This window comes from Eubalaena glacialis, chromosome 14 (genome assembly GCF_028564815.1).
Source record: "Eubalaena glacialis isolate mEubGla1 chromosome 14, mEubGla1.1.hap2.+ XY, whole genome shotgun sequence".
Taxonomy (NCBI): domain Eukaryota; kingdom Metazoa; phylum Chordata; class Mammalia; order Artiodactyla; family Balaenidae; genus Eubalaena; species Eubalaena glacialis.
The window spans coordinates 21,028,221-21,043,377 of record NC_083729.1 but is presented as its reverse complement, the minus strand read 5'-3'; the positions used below and the strand labels follow the sequence as shown (position 1 = coordinate 21,043,377).

The 15,157-nt window shown below is 55.0% G+C and overlaps 1 protein-coding gene across 3 annotated transcripts in view; it reads left to right on the top strand.

The window, feature by feature from the left end:
* The window catches only part of OTOF (otoferlin), a 96,138-nt gene that overhangs the window by 40,384 nt on the left and 40,597 nt on the right, over window positions 1-15,157 (top strand). For 2 of the 3 annotated variants that reach the window (XM_061168693.1, XM_061168691.1), the window contains exons 4-5: window positions 1,667-1,766; window positions 3,672-3,853. In XM_061168693.1, the coding sequence (XP_061024676.1) occupies window positions 1,667-1,766; window positions 3,672-3,853 (282 nt within the window). Of the gene's footprint in view, window positions 1-1,666; window positions 1,767-3,671; window positions 3,854-10,607; window positions 10,653-15,157 lie in introns of all 3 variants that reach the window. The other variant, XM_061168692.1, reaches the window with a different exon arrangement.

Sequence of the window (15,157 nt, the reverse complement as noted above, 5' to 3'; positions counted from 1 at the left end):
CCCAGGGGCAGCGGCTCTAGGTCTCCTGACCACAGCCCGGCACTTCAGCCCAAGCTGGGGAGAGGGCAGGTTGCAGCAGGGGAGGCAGCTTCCAAGGGGCTAGTCTGAGAAGAGCCTGGAAGCCTAGGTAGGGTAGGCTTTAGAGTGGAGGAATGGTATGAACAGTTTCACCCATAGGGAGGATGGGGCGAGCTGACAGATGGAGCTCTGAACCCCGGAGAGAAGCATTCATTCACTGTGGCTGCTCCCACCACTTTCTCCCCTCACACAGACGGGAGGCTTTTTTAAAACAGTGTCTGCCCTCCATGGCCCTCAGGAGGATGCAGACATCAAACACGTCCGGTAAAGTCAGAATCCACCCGATACCTCACCTCATCCGGAGTGGCCATTAAATTAACTGCGTCCCTTCCTGCTTTCTCGGCCTCACCTTCCTCCCCTATAAGCCAAGGGCAACACCAGATGATCCCAAGGTCCCCTCCTGTCTCACACCCTGTGAATGCCCCCCTCTGCTTTTGTCCCTTCAACCAGAAGTGGTGTGTATGTTTTGATCTACCCCATGTGGAATCACCGTGTGAGAACATCTCTCAGTACCCTGTTCTCTCCTAGAGCAATAATCTTCAAACCATGGGATGAAACGGCATGCAGGTCAACTCAGTAAGCATTTATGGGGCCCCCACTGTTGTTCATTAATTCAGCCAGTAGATTGTGAGACCTCCTGTGAGCCAGAAATATCAAATAGAGTCTGGAAATAGGAAACAGCTGCTTCCCTGGAAAGGCTCACGCTATAACGTCACCCCCTTGATAATGACCAGACAGCTCCTGGAGTGCTGACTATGTGCTAGGCGCTCTGCTAAGAACTTGACACAGAGGATCTCTGTTAGTCCTCTAAACAGCAACTCTGTGAAGCAGGGGTTATTAGCTCATCTTAGGAGAAATCTGGGACTGAGAGAGCCCAGGTCAGCTGCCCGGGAAGCAGGTAACCCTCTAGAAAGTGTCCGAGCTGGGTTTCCGATCCCGTCTCTCCGACTCCAGGTCTGTGCTCATCGCAACACTGCCCTGCTGATCCCCTCTAGGCAGCTGGGTGGATGGGGATCCCACAGTCAGATGGGTTCTTGCCCCAAGGAGCCTGCAGAATGCAGGTGTGTGTGGGCATCACTACGACTCAACAGAGGACGAACGAGCCAGTGGTGCCGGTGAGGGGCAGAGACCTCGGTAGTGATTAGGGAGGCGGAAGGGGGAGGAGCTATCTGTGTGTCCAGGAGCCTCTGGTCCTTCCCCACAGCCTCCAAGCTGGGCATCTGGAAGCTGCTCCGCAGGGGCTCAGCAACCCCAATCGCCTGTACCCGAGGAGCACGAGGCTCCCCCAGGACACACTGACCCGTCTGTGAACATCCCCCCGGGTGCTCACTGCCCTCAAGCTCTCCCAGGGAAATGGCTGTCATACGTACAACCACACACAGTTGTTGGGGGTCACAGACCCTCCTGGACATGCCCCCCTGGCCAGCCCCAGCTCCTGGGCCACCTTCTCCACCCCCAGCCAGGAGCCTGAGCCAGCCCTCTCGTCCCCTTGCGGGCCAGTCACAGCCTCTCGGGATGTCAGCCTTGCCCCTCGTTCTGGCCTCTTCATGTGAAACCATGAAGACCACGCCCCCTCTGCCGTTCACAGGCTGATCGGGACCTTCCGCATGGTGCTGCAGAAGGTGGTGGAGGAGGGCCACGTGGAGGTGACCGACATGCTGATTGACGACAACAATGCGATCATCCAGGTGAGGGTGCCCAGAGAGTCCCTGGACCTGCCTATTACAGGTCACCTGGGGACCTGCTGGCCTCCCTGCCCCCGGCACATAGCGTGGTCTGGGGAGCACTCCTTGTGGGCGGAGAGGTGAGGTGCGAGGAGGAGACCCAGGTCAGACTTTGCTGGAGCCCCTCAGCCTGGCAGCCATGGCCAGAGCCCTTGGGGCGTGACAGGGCCCCAAGGTGGACACTGCAGTCCTTCCTGCAGTGAGAGTACAAAAGAAGGCGATGGGGGGATGCCCTCCCTTCTCTCCCCGGGGGCCCTTCCGTCTGGACCCAGCTCAGGAATCACTAAAGACGTGTCTCTCATCATCTGAAAGCCAGTCTGAGCCCTGCTGGCCACTCCTGGGCATGACCTTCACTCTGCATGCCTGCCTTGGCGTCTAAGACTAGCCTTTCTGTGAGGGCAGGGACCTTCTTTCTATTTCAGCTGTCACATCCCATCCCAGCACTTCTAACAGGAACACACATGTACTAATGACGCACAGCCTGTAGGCACTTAATACATGTTCAAACAAAGGAAGGAAATAAACCAATCGGGACACCCAGACCCCAGGTTCTGCTCTGACGCATCTGTCCCCATGAGCTCATTGATGCCCACCACTGGGCAGTTGAGCCTAGTGGTGAGGAACACAGCCCTTGGGTACAAACATTCATTAGGCCACTCACTAACTGTGGGCTGGCTGCATACCATCTGCAAAGTGAGCAAAATTATAGTATCGACTTCACAGGACTGCTCTGAGGATTAAATGGGAATGAACAGAAAGTGCTTGGAACAGTTAAGCATATAGTAAGTGCTCAATAAATATATAAAGTAAGATCAGTAGCTATTATTTCCTGGCCTCAGTTTATCCATATGTAAAATGGGGCTGTACCATGGTTCCCCCAACCCTGGTCCCGCATATGACCCTATGTAGTAGCCAGCAGAATAGCCTCAGAAGCAGGACTGCAGCCACAGGGAGCCAGAATGGAAGGAACCCTCTCTGAGGAGTGCCAAGGGTGGGGCAGAAATTCCCACGGTGCCTTGGTGGCTCAAGACACTTCTTCCCTGGGGAAATCAAAGCCTGGGCATTCAGAGGACCACATGCCTAGTGTAGGCTGCCTGTGGGGGTCGCTGGAAGAAGCCAGCCCCTGACCTGGAGGAAGGGAAAGCATGTCTAGAAGATTTCCTAGCACCCACACGGGCTGAGGAAGGGACTAGGATGAGTCTTCCCTGTGCACTGGGGAGAAGCTAGAGCTAAGAGGAGGCTTCTTGCTTTGTGGCCCAAGGACACAGAGAAAATCCCATGGTGACCTCGAGCTCCCATCCTCTCCAGATTAGGAGGGTGGGTGTCAGGTGAGCAGGAAGAAGTGCTGACCTCACATCTTTGAGGGTGTCCAGGGCCTGGGCTCCTCTCCTGAAGGACATTCTCAGCTCATGTCATCAAATCCCGAGAGAGCATCAGGAGAGAGGGGAAGTCAGCTGATTTCAGACAGGCCACCCCTGGTCCCCGCAGGCAGCCCTGGTTCTGAGGACGAGAGAGTGACCTACACCACGGGGACACTGGAGGATGCTCTTGATTATGTGTCCAGTGGACTCGGCCCACCCCCAGCCCAGGCTCAGCTGCCCGGGGTGGGCCCCCCACCTCGGGCACCAGGGAGGAGGAGAGCCACGTGCAGCAGGATCTGGAGCCACAGCCCATTCAGTTGTCAGTCTTTCTGAGCCTCTGTTTTCTCATCTGCAAAACGGGAAAGTGGGGGGAGGATAGTACCCAGCTTGCCTTCCTCCAGTAAGTTAAGGGTGTGAAAGCACCTTGTAAAATCACAGAGCAGCGGAGGACACGGGATTATGACTGTTATTGCCGTCCCAGCCGCTCACCGCCCATCTCTCCCTCCAGACCAGCCTGTGCGTGGAGGTCCGGTATCAGGCCACAGACGGCACGGTGGGCTCCTGGGATGATGGGGACTTCCTGGGGGATGAGTCCCTTCACGAGGAAGAGAAGGACAGCCAGGAGACAGATGGGCTGCTCCCTGGCTCCTGCCCCAGTTCTCGGCCGCCGGGCGAGAAGAGCTTCCGGAGGTAACAGGCTGGGCCCTCTACCCCAAAGACACAGGGAGGATGCCTGGGGCCTGCTCCCCTGGAAAGCCCCTCTAGGCCTGGGCTCAGAGCACAGACCTGAGTTGCTGGAGAGACATACAAGAGGAGGGAAAGTGTTTCTGCAGCATCCCCTGCACCCCGACTCCAGAACTCACTGGGGAGGCAGCAGGGTGTCTGCGATCAGGCTGAGGGGCCAGGCCTCCCCGCTACCTTGAGGGAGGCAAGGTTCTGGGAGGGTGGGCTCTAACATGGGTGGAAGAGGCTAGACCTCCTGCCTCCTCAAAGAATGGGAAAAGCAGACAGGAGGAGGCCCTGATCTCTCTGGCCCAAGACCCAGCAGTGCCAGACCAGCCCCAGGCAGCCTGGCCTCCGTCCTGGCCCGGTGAAGGCCCAAGAGAGGGAGGCTTCTTCCTGCCGGAGTGAAGCCACCGGTCCTGGTCAGGACCTGGCCTCTATTCTGTTGAGAAGACCGCATCCCAACACTCTAGGTGTCCAGGATTCACACCTTCAAATGTCCAGTCACACACAGAGGACAGGATGCTGTGTCCAGGGCTATTCGTTCCAAATGCACTATTTTTACAAAAAAAAACGAAACGCAACTGTATTACTCTCAGAGCCCAGAGAGACAGACTCTAGGTAAAACACTGTCCGCAGGTTCCTAGGTCACTGGGAATAATGTGTAAAACACAGGTAAGTCAGCGGTGCATCTGAAGGATGGGGGTGGGTTTGGAGGGGGGGGGTATGCTCCCCTCCCATTGGAAACATCTCCCTCCCATCTCCTTCCACCCTGTCCTTTCCAAGTAAAATTGATTCAGTACTTGTTCTGAAAAAACATAGATGCTAAATTAGGGTAATTGAATTTTATACTTTTATTGTATGAATATATTTTCCTTCTTTGCCCTTGAACCACTCCCCGCCCCCGCCCCCGAAACATATACAAGCTTCAGACCCTAGGAGCCAGGTGGGGAGTAATCATAGTAAGTCCAAAGGAACCATGCCTGTGGCAAATGTTGCCGGACCTGTGACTCCAGGTGAGCCGTGAGGTGGGCGGCACCGCCCAGGCCAGCTTGGAGACCGTTCTCCTTAGACTCCAGGCTGGGTAGCGTAGAGAGAGCGTGTAATCTGGCCTCAGGAGACACAGGTCTGAGTCCCAGTTCTGCCTCTTACCAGCCTTGTGACCCTTGGCCAGTCACTCCTACCCTGTACAAGGGGGCTCAGGACAATGGGAACCCCCACCCTGCTGCTGGGAGAGCTGAGGGATGATGGAGGGTCAGGCTGTAACTGGGGTGCCAAGTACTACCCCACGTAAGGGCTGGTGATGAACAAGCTCTTGGACAATCCAGAGGGTTAGGAATTGGGCTGGAAATGGTGAAAAGAGGAGCGGGGATGCAGTGGGGAGTGTGGGGATGCTGACACTAAGGGTACCATCTGGTCCCCATCCTCTGTCCCCGTAGAGAAAAGAGCTTGTCTGCGGCTACACATGGGCTTTAAGAAAGGGCTTTCTGGGGACAGACTGGACGCCACGTGAGAGCCATCAATTGCAGGGAAAGGAATGCTGGCTCCAAATCAGGAGAGCTGGGTCCCATTAAGTCGCATCCTGACTGCCACTAACTGACTTTGGAAAAGTCATTAGCCCCTCTGGGTTAGTAACAGGAATGGGCTGAGCATCCTGGCTGCCCTCCAACTCTGACATCCTGAGGGACCCAGGGATTCTCCAGGTCCCGTGGGTAGCACGCGTGGAGAACAGCTCTCTGGAGCTATGGAAGCCAAGAGGGTAGCCCTGTCTGGGGTCGCTGCAGCTCAGGCAATGCCCAGCCAGGTCCTCTCTCATCCCACACAAGTGGGCCAGGGTGTTGATGGAGGGAACAGTGAGACGATGCGGTCAAGCATGAGGGGCTTTGGTCCTGGACCTGCAGACCGTCCTGGGCCCCAGGAATACGGAGATGGAGAGGGTGCCTCTATCCTCCCTCACATTATAGCCTGGCTTTCCCACCTCCCCAGCAGCAGCAGGAAGCAGGTGCAGGAGGAGAAGTTTTATCCCAGGGTTTGGGAATGGGGAGAGGATGACGACCGCAGTCAGAGCTCCTTGTCTTCCGGGGGCCACGGCCTGCTTTGGAGGGGCTGGGTGAGGGTGTGCGCGCAGATTCCCGGCTGCGCTGGGGCTGCCAACCCAGACCCTGAGAGCGCCTCGGGGCGGTGCCACTGCCACACGTTCTCTGGCCAGGCCTGACCATGCACCCAGCAGGCTGGGGGCGGGGGGAGGGCAGAGGGGTGAGGAGAAGGTAGAGCTGGTTTAGAGAATCTGGGCTTCTCCTGTGGTTTAATTCTAGCTGCCTGCATGGGCCAATGAGTTCTGGGTCAAGGAATGCACGGTTCCAAGGGGAGCCTGGATTTGGCCTCGCAGCCATAGGTGTTATGTCTCACCCTCCTCACGTAAGTGCCAGCCAGCCAGGCCCGTCAGCTCTGGGGTCTGGGAGGAAGCCGTTGTCTTCTGGGCCAGAGAGCCCTCCAGAAAACATTTGGCCAACGAAGGAACAGGGAGAAGGAAGGGATGGATGTGCCCAGGCTCTGACTCCAAGTCAAGTCCTCCTTCGCCCACATCTGCTCCCTGCCCTCCAGCCCCTCCTGGGAAGGCACATCGCTTTGTAGGTCAAGGTGCCCAATCTACAGGGTGCCTCTCTGTTGTTTTCCCAACAAGAAAACTTCATTGCTGGTAAGCAACGGTCTCTCACCTGGTTGTCTGGATCCACGGGCGTCTGGTGTGGGAATCCATTCCTCCCTGTGTGATGTGGCTGGGTGGGGTGCTTGCTGGGGGGGTCGGGGGGCTGGTGGAGTGAGGGGCAGGAAGCAGCCTCAGGCCCAGGACTGGTGGCATGAGGCATCCATTCCGTGCAGGGCAGAGGAGGCTGATGTGGGGAGGTCTCCCTGCAGGGCCTAGGTCCCCCCGCTGGGCTCCTGCCATCTGCCCTGACCACCCCTTGGAAGGGGCTCTGCAGACATTCCTCTATACTCCCAAGGCCTTAACTATCTTCCCAGAAGTTCCTTCCATTGGGCCTCAGGGAATGTCCACTGGCAGCTCTGCCTGAGCAGTCCCCCAGCCCCCAACCCACCACCACCCGCCCTCCCATTAACCCTCTCCTCCCATGGTTCCAGCAGGCCCAGGCCCTGGTCGGTCTCCTCCCATGGTTCCAGCAGGCCCAGGCCCTGGTCGGTCTCCTCCCATGGTTCCAGCAGGCCCAGGCCCTAGTCAGGCCCTCTGAGCCACTCTGGCTGCTTCTGTAGTCCCTGCCTCCAAATCAGCAGCCTCTGATTTCAGCCGGCTCTTTGCACAATATGCCCGGGAATGTCCCAGGAGGCAGTGCGGTGCCATGGAGAGCACAGGGCTCAAATCCCAACTCTGCCCTTTGGAGCCCCACTTTACCACCTTTAAGATGGGGGTGCTGATGCCTCACAGGAGTGTTAGGGTCAAATGAGATAATACACGTGAGCTGCCCACCGCAGTGCTGGCCCGTGGCCGGTGCTCAGCCAGTGTCCCCTTCCTTCCTTCTCCCTTTCCACAGTCTCCATGTTACCCCACCACAACCTGTTCTACCCTGAGAAGCATCTGACCTTTTGGCCCAAGATCCTTCTCAGCTCTGGCCACCCCACCCTACTCCAAGGGCTCTGCCAACAAAGCTGCCCACAGCCGGAGCTTCACCGCCGCTTGGGCCCGGGCCGGGGTCTCACTCACTCACAGGACTCCCTCGCCCCACCCCCCCCCACCCCCAGCTGTCAGTGTTGCAGAGAAGGAATGAACTACTAACCCTGTCGCACTTTGCTCTCCGAAGCACAAAATCAGGGTTCTGGGCCCCTGCGTGTCAGTGTACATCTGCCCTGTTGTCTGAAGAGAGAGGAGACTTTGGCCCTGAACACACACACGTGCCCGGGTGTTTTCTCATGCTTACCTGCACATACGTTCTCTCTCTCCATGACACCAGGGAGCTGCACACACCACCAGGTTCTGGGCAAAGGACCCCCTGTTAGAAAGGACAAAGAAGGGAACCCAGCCTTAATCTCACAACTGCACTTCAGAGACTTGGGGCTTTCGCGGATTCCCTGTATTCCACTCCCTGTATTCCGCGACTCTCCTCATTTTCTCCACCTGCCTGGCCCTCCAGCCCTCCTTCTGCCCAACCCCCCTTCCTGGTGTCCCTGCTGGGCTTCTCTCTACTGGGTCTCATCCTGGGGGAAGGGAGGGAGCGTGCCACTTTTCTTGGTCTCCTTCTGGATCATTTTTCTACTCCAGTGGAGACCCATAGAAGAAGGTACCTCCCTCCTATGCCTGGGGCCAGGGGACAGCCGGGCTTGTGTGCATGCCTGGGGGCTCTGACAGAGATGTGCATGGGGCATGTGCCCTGGGGTATGCAGAGACGTGTGTGTATGGGGTCAACACACCCAGCCTCACCCCCAGAGTGCGGGGTTCCCACAGCCCCTCCCCCGCCTCCCTCCACCAGGCTGAGCTCCAGAGCTTCAGCCGCTCCCAAGCAGCCTGGAGGAGCCAGGGTCAAGGCCATGCTGAGATCTGGGGTGAAGCAGTGCTCAGGAGACTCCTCTCAAACTCAGCCGCTTCACCTGAGGTGGGGGTCCTCTTCACCCCCTGCCCGGGTCTGAGTGCTCAAGTGAGGCCTCACGCCGTGAAGCACTAAGATCCCGGAAAACCCTCAATCCCCCAGAGGCTGCCATATTGATTCGCCCCCCCCCCCCCCAGCCTCCATGGTTCCTTCTAACTGTGCACACAGAGTGATGGGGGTGGGAGCTTGAGGAAGAGGTGAGTGAAACTGAGGCAGAGAGAGAGAGAGAGTGTATGTGTGTGTATGTGTGTGTGTGTGTGTGTGTGTGTTGGCTGAGGAACAGAACTTACCTGGCCAGGCTGGGACACTTAAAAACACAATGTAGACTCTAGGAGGAAAGTCAGGCCCAACGAGGGCTTCACGGAGAGGTCCCCTAGCAACAAGGATGACCGTGAGGTCAAACCTCTCATCCCCACCCCTTGCGGCTGAGTGACTAAGGGCAGGCAGAGTCTCAGCTCCCCCGTTTGGAACATAGGATAATGATAGCACCTTGCGAGACGGCTGGCATCAATATGTCAAGGCATGTTTAAGTTCTCACCGCAGGGCCGTGCGGTCATTAATGTTAGTTGTAGTAAAATCACAAGAGTATTATTTTTTCACAGAAAGAGGGTCTTTTCCCTTTTGCATTTCCACACTGAGTGTGTGGACCTGTGTGCAGCCTCTTAGCCGGCCCAGGGGCCTGGAGCACGTGAGGAGGGGTAGGGCACGCGTGTGCCAGGCGCTGGCTGCCAGGTTGCAGGTACACACTGTTCTCTGGCCTGCTGTGTGCCCGAGGGGGCCCCCGCTGGGCCAGCCTGACACCTCTCTGCCATTTCAGAGCAAACCCCCAAAGGGAAAGAGAAAAAGGGTCAGATGTTATCATTTAAGTACACAAATTCCACCTTCCTGACCCACCCTTGCCCACTCTCAGGTGATACACTTCCCCTTCCAGTTCCTCTACTGCAAAGATTTTCAAACTTTTCAGGGTCACCCAGTTCTTTAAAAAAATAATAGACAAAAAAACAAACTTCCCTCAAAACCTGGATCAATAATTCAGAGAAAGGCAGCCCCACTTGGATTCATGTGGGGTTGGGGCCAGTAAATGTCCCGTTCGGCCCTCATTCTCAAAAGCTCATTGGAGCCCACGCAGCTCTCAGCGGGTCCCAGTGGGGGCCCAGGCCTGGCCAGACCCCCAGCCAGGCCCAGGGCCAGAGCAGGGCTGCTAAGACAGTCTCCCTTTCTCTGTTCTCTGCTCGGTGGTCTCAGCCGACTGCGGTAGCCAGAGACCTCACTGATTTTAACTCCTTCGAAAGGAAGTACAAACTGGCCAGCTGGCCAGATGGAAAGGACAGCTGTCATCCACTGGGCCTTCAGGACCTGAGCTGTGAGGGATTGGAGGCATGCCTACCTGGGCAAGGTCTGTGCCAGGACAGGGTGTGAGAAGAGGAAAAAATTGCTAATTGTTATTCACTTCCTTTCCCTCATCCTCATTGCCACAGCATCAGGGAAGCACTGAGAGAACATTCCAGAAGGACTTTCTGGAAGCCTCCTTAAGGAGGAGGAGGAGCCCTGCTCTGAGCCCTGGAACAGTAGCTCGCTTACAACTGCAGGCCCAGAACCTCCCTGGCCCACCTTTCTTCTCCGAGGCCCTCAGAGCTGGGGGCCCCCCACTCTATTGGAGGGGATCAGGCATGGCGAGGGGAGCAGGGTGGCCCAGGCCTGGACCAGGCTCACCTAACCTTGTGTTCCCTGTGGAACCTGCAATCCACATTCAGAAATCACCAGACCCTGACCTGGGGAAGGAGATCAACAGGCACCCTGAGGCCTCCTCCCTCCCCAGGGCCCCAGGTTCTCCTAGGCTTGGGGTCAGTGGGACAGTGGCCACCAGCCCCACTCCTGTGAGCTCCTCCCCAAGAATCAGGACCACAGTTCCCCTCCTCCCCAGGGCAGAGCCTGGGCTATGGGGACCCTACCCAGCAGGCTTAAGCTTGCTTAAGTGAGAGGCTGTGGGGTGAGGGATCTCTGGGACAAGGAGGCCCCTGGGGAGCATGGGGGTTAGCAGGGCCAGGGGCTAAGTCTGCGAGTGTCTCTGGTTCACACCCTCTCACACACATCCCCTTGTCTCCTCATTTCTTCCCCCTACTCAGCAAAGGCAGACAGAAGACCAAGGGAGGCAGAGATGGCGAGCACAAGTAGGTGGCCGAGGCCAGGGTGGAGCCCGTGCGGCTCGTGAGAGGGAAGGGTCCTCAGCACAGGGTACAGATGGCGGGGGGCCCGGATCAGTGGTGGAGCCAGCACTGGGTGATGGCAGGGCGAGGGAGGTCTCTCCATCTGGCCATGGGGGCGAGGCACGGGGGGCGGTGTCAGGGTGGATGCAGGCCTTCTGGTTTCCACTCCCTCCTCCCTCCTTTCAGTGTCTCGATTCCTCCTCCACTTCCCTGTTCCGTCCCCCATGCCTATGGGCAGGCCCCGAGCTTTCCCTGTGAGGGAGGGAGTGGGGACGGCCCAAGATGCCAATGGCTCTCCCCCAGAGCCAAGGCAGGGCTGGGCTGGTGGACATGCAGTGCTGGAGGCCCAAGAAGGACAAACTGTGGGCACCGGGTGGCCACAGGGGGTGGCCGGAGCATGAAGCCCAGAAAGCTAAGGAGAGATGACCCCTCTCTGGTGGTCTTCACCATCTCCATTCCCCAGGGGACTCCAGATGGGAGGGACCGCCACAAGGTATTGGAAAGTCTCAAGGTCGGGGGGTGACAAGTGGGTCTTTCAGCCTCCCCAGAGCTTGCATCACCTCAAGGACCTTCTAGCATCACAGGGAATTCACAAGGGCAGTGGCAGTCAGGGCTGACCACACTGGAGTGGGCTCTGCTCCAACACCCATTCTTACAGATGACAAAGCTGAGCCCCAGAGAGGGAAGCAAGCGACTCCAGAAGAGGAGCAGAGCTGGGACTAAAAGCCAGAGAATTTAACTCCCAACCCAGTTTCCAACAGGCCCAGTAAGTTTAGAGCACTTGACTATATTCTAAATTTAATTCTCCGAACACATCAACAAGCGCTGAAAAGCCAGGAATGTGGTCTTTATTTTCCAGATAGGGAAACTGAGCCCCAGAGATGTTAAGAGATTTGCTCAAAACTGTGGTCCCAATAAGTTAAAAATTAGTCGACAAAACAATATCACGGCGACAGCAGGATTATTTGTATAGGGGTCTGAAGTGATGCGCACTGGTGTGGGCTTGGGGTATCTGCTTGCATTAAGATCCCAGGGACTCCCAGTCTCGTTTAACAAAAGCATACTGAGTTCCAGCTCCCGCTTGTTATACATGAGCAAAAAGCATGACAACAAGGCAATGGCACCGTGAGGGGAAATTCGGGCCCAGAGACCTGAAGGATCGGAGAGTTTGCCAGGTTACAAGCAAGGGAAGAAGCCTCAGGCAGAGAGCATGTGCCAGACTTGGAGAGGGAGCCAGGGAACAGGATCTTGGGGGTGTGGGAGATGACATCAGACTGCTGAGCTGGGGGTCCCACTTAGGGAGAGGGCTCAGGGTCAGGTCTTTGCATGGACAGTTAGACATAAAAGGTCCATATGAGACACAAACAACCTGCCGGTCTCCCAGGCTCTCTGTCTGAGATCGGTGATGCTCTAAGACCCTTCTTGATTTCCAGCTCCCCAGTCTGTCCTGGGCCAGACCCCCAAGGGATTCAGGCTGGCCTGATTCCTTTGGACACAACTGTACTAAGGGGTGCCTCACAGTGTGAGCATGTAGTAGGCCCACAGTAAATGCTGGTTCCCTTGCACGACCCCACCCTAATGTCCTGCCATTTCCAATTCACAGATGAGATGAGTAAACTGGCATTCATTCTTATTTTAATGTGTAGAGCCTTAGGATGATTGAAAGGGTAGGAAAATGGGATTTCTAAGAAGAGATTAAACAAACTGAAATTCTTTAGCCTGAAGAAGAAAGGCTGTGGGAGCAGTTTTAAATCTCTGAAGGGTTATTGTGGGGCAAAACTGGTTAGTTTTTAGCTCTCCTGAGGAGAAACAAGAGGAAAGAGAGAACCATAAACCCTGTGTCTCTTAGGTAGGAGTTGTTTCTCCCACTTACCTGAGGCCTGAGCTAATGAGCCTTGACAGTTTCCACTGCAGGCAGTTGGAGGGCAGAAGCCCCAGGCAGCCATGGCCTGCGGTTCATTTCCAGTCCCACCCCTCTAAGTCACAACCTCCACAATAACACAGAGACCTGACTGAGACCCAGCTCACTAAATTTAATTTGGCGAATGTTTCCAAGTCATCACTGGATAGTTCCAAGCTCTCCCCTAGGACCCCAGGTGCATTACCCAACCACAAAGACATTCTTAGCCATGGAACCAGCAAAGAAATCATTAGGTCCATAAATGAAAAAAGAGTTTAAAATGAGTGAACTAACTAGACTTCTCTCTAGAGAGAAATAGCTATCTAAATTGTGTGTGCATATCATTCTGACTGTCATGAATCCAGCAATGAGGAAGCCCAAATGTGATCATAAACCCTCAGAGGGTCCTGAGAGGCCCAGCTCCCCGGCTCCGGCTTCTCAGGCTTTCAGGCAGCCACGAATACGGAGCCACTTGGTTGCAAAGTGGTTTTTCACCAAGTTGATTATTGGCTTGTTTTCTTTGTCTGTCTCTGTCCATATTATACCTTTAGTAATTGGACAACCATCTAGACCAAATGCAGAATTTAAAACAAAGAAACATCAGTACATCAGTAACCTAATCAACAATTTACCTTTTTTGAAATCTAAGTCTTTAATACAAGTGGATAATCTTCAAAATTCCCTGATTAAGTTAACATTTATTTCAAAAATAACCTTTACTCTTTGCCAAGAGAAGCAGGCATGATGGGCAACTGATGCGCAGTGAATTCTGATGTGTCATCAAGTAGAAAATTACAAAGGGCAGTGATAGCCGATGACATCATGCTCTGCTGCCCACAGTTCACAGGAATGAAGAGCTAGTCTCTGAAGAGAAATGAATAGGTGCAGAACCTACAGTAAGAATTCTGGGAATTGCACTTGCCCTACATAGTATGCATTTTTCTATAAAGGGATGTCACCATTTTGAGATAATCCCAGGTACACAGGAATCCCACCAATGAACTTATCCACTTGAGATGGTTAAAATCATGCAGGGTCTGGGGAGAGAGGTTTCTCCTTTGAATTGCTTTAGGGTCTGGTAGACAATGGTCTGATAAGTATAGATTTTTTAAAGTCTCAATCTTTGCTTCCAAATATGTTTGTTTTAAGGACTAGAGTGACTTTCAAATTCAAGGGCCATAACTGTCCCAGGCCATTTTCCACTTGGATGGGTCCTTGGGACCAGCATCAGAAATCCGCAATTCCCTGCTACCCAAACCCCCTCTGGGCCTCAGGCAGCAGGACCAGATCCGGTATCAGAATGCAGAATGGCTGGCTTCTGCAGGCAGGGCCTGCTCTGACCCCATACATGGCTTTGACCTACCATCTCAGAGCACTTTCCTGGGAGACATTAGGGCGGGGGGGTGGGTGGGATGGGACTGGGGTTGTGTGGCTGGAACAGACTGTGTGATGGCAGCGTGTAAGTCACACACGGACTGGGCCTGGGGACTCTAAGGATGACACAGCCCAGGAATGGCCGAGAAGTGATTGTACACGGTCAGCACAGGGCCCTCCTGGGTAAGGCAGGAGAGCAGCAAGGCTGGGAGGAAAGGAAACCCAAACGCTGGGACAGGAAGCAGAGGGAGGGCCCACACTAGGCTCACTTCCTGTTGCAAGAGTCAGAGTATGGCCGGCACCCCGGCCCTCAAGGCCACCAAGCAGGGAGAAATCGCACAGGATGGTTCGTTGTAAGCCAGGTGGGATGGTTCCTTTCTCACCACCATACGACTGTTTTTAATGGGCTCATTGATTGGTGCAGTGTTAGGTCACCAGTAATTTAATATTTATAGCCTTCTCTTCCCAAAATGTCTTGATGCTTACATTACTTTGAATGAGCCCCCTCTCTGTAAACACGGGCCCGGTCCATGGGACTCTTCACGGATGACGTCCCCATCTGCAAGTTGCGCTGGCCCCATGGAGACTTTCTGCCAAAGTTCCAAATGGTCAGGACAGGATTCACACCCCCAGAGAAGGGCAATCCCACAGCAGCGAGGATGCAGTGGAAGTATTGCCAGCCTGGGAGGTGGTAGCTTCAATCCCAGCTCTCTGAACCTCAGGTTTTTCATGGGTTGAACGAGGAGAAGCATATGTCCCTCCCAGGACTGCTATGAAGATGAAATGAGCAAACATCTGGAAAAGCCTTTGGCCCAGATTAGTGGCTCAAGAAAGGTTATATAATCTCTCGTTGGGGAGAAACTTTTAAAGATAACTCCAAAGGCATCAGTTTTCTTTTTTTAGAGTGCCTTCTTTCCCTTTCCTCCTGTTGATACGTCCTGGATAACATGATGCTGTATAGTGTGAAGAGATCAGTGCTACCCCAGCCTTCTTTCACCCGCCTCATGCCTTTTTAGGAAATCATGAAGATGCCAGTGTTTCTTAAACTGTGAGCTGGTGCCACATGAAAGAGGTGGTCCTCAGTCGCTCTCTCACTGGGACACAGACACATTCCTCTTCATGTCTTGCCAGGTATATGAAGAGTAAAGAAAAGGCCTGGAGCTAGGATAGGGCCAGGTTGAGGGGAGGAGGGGTT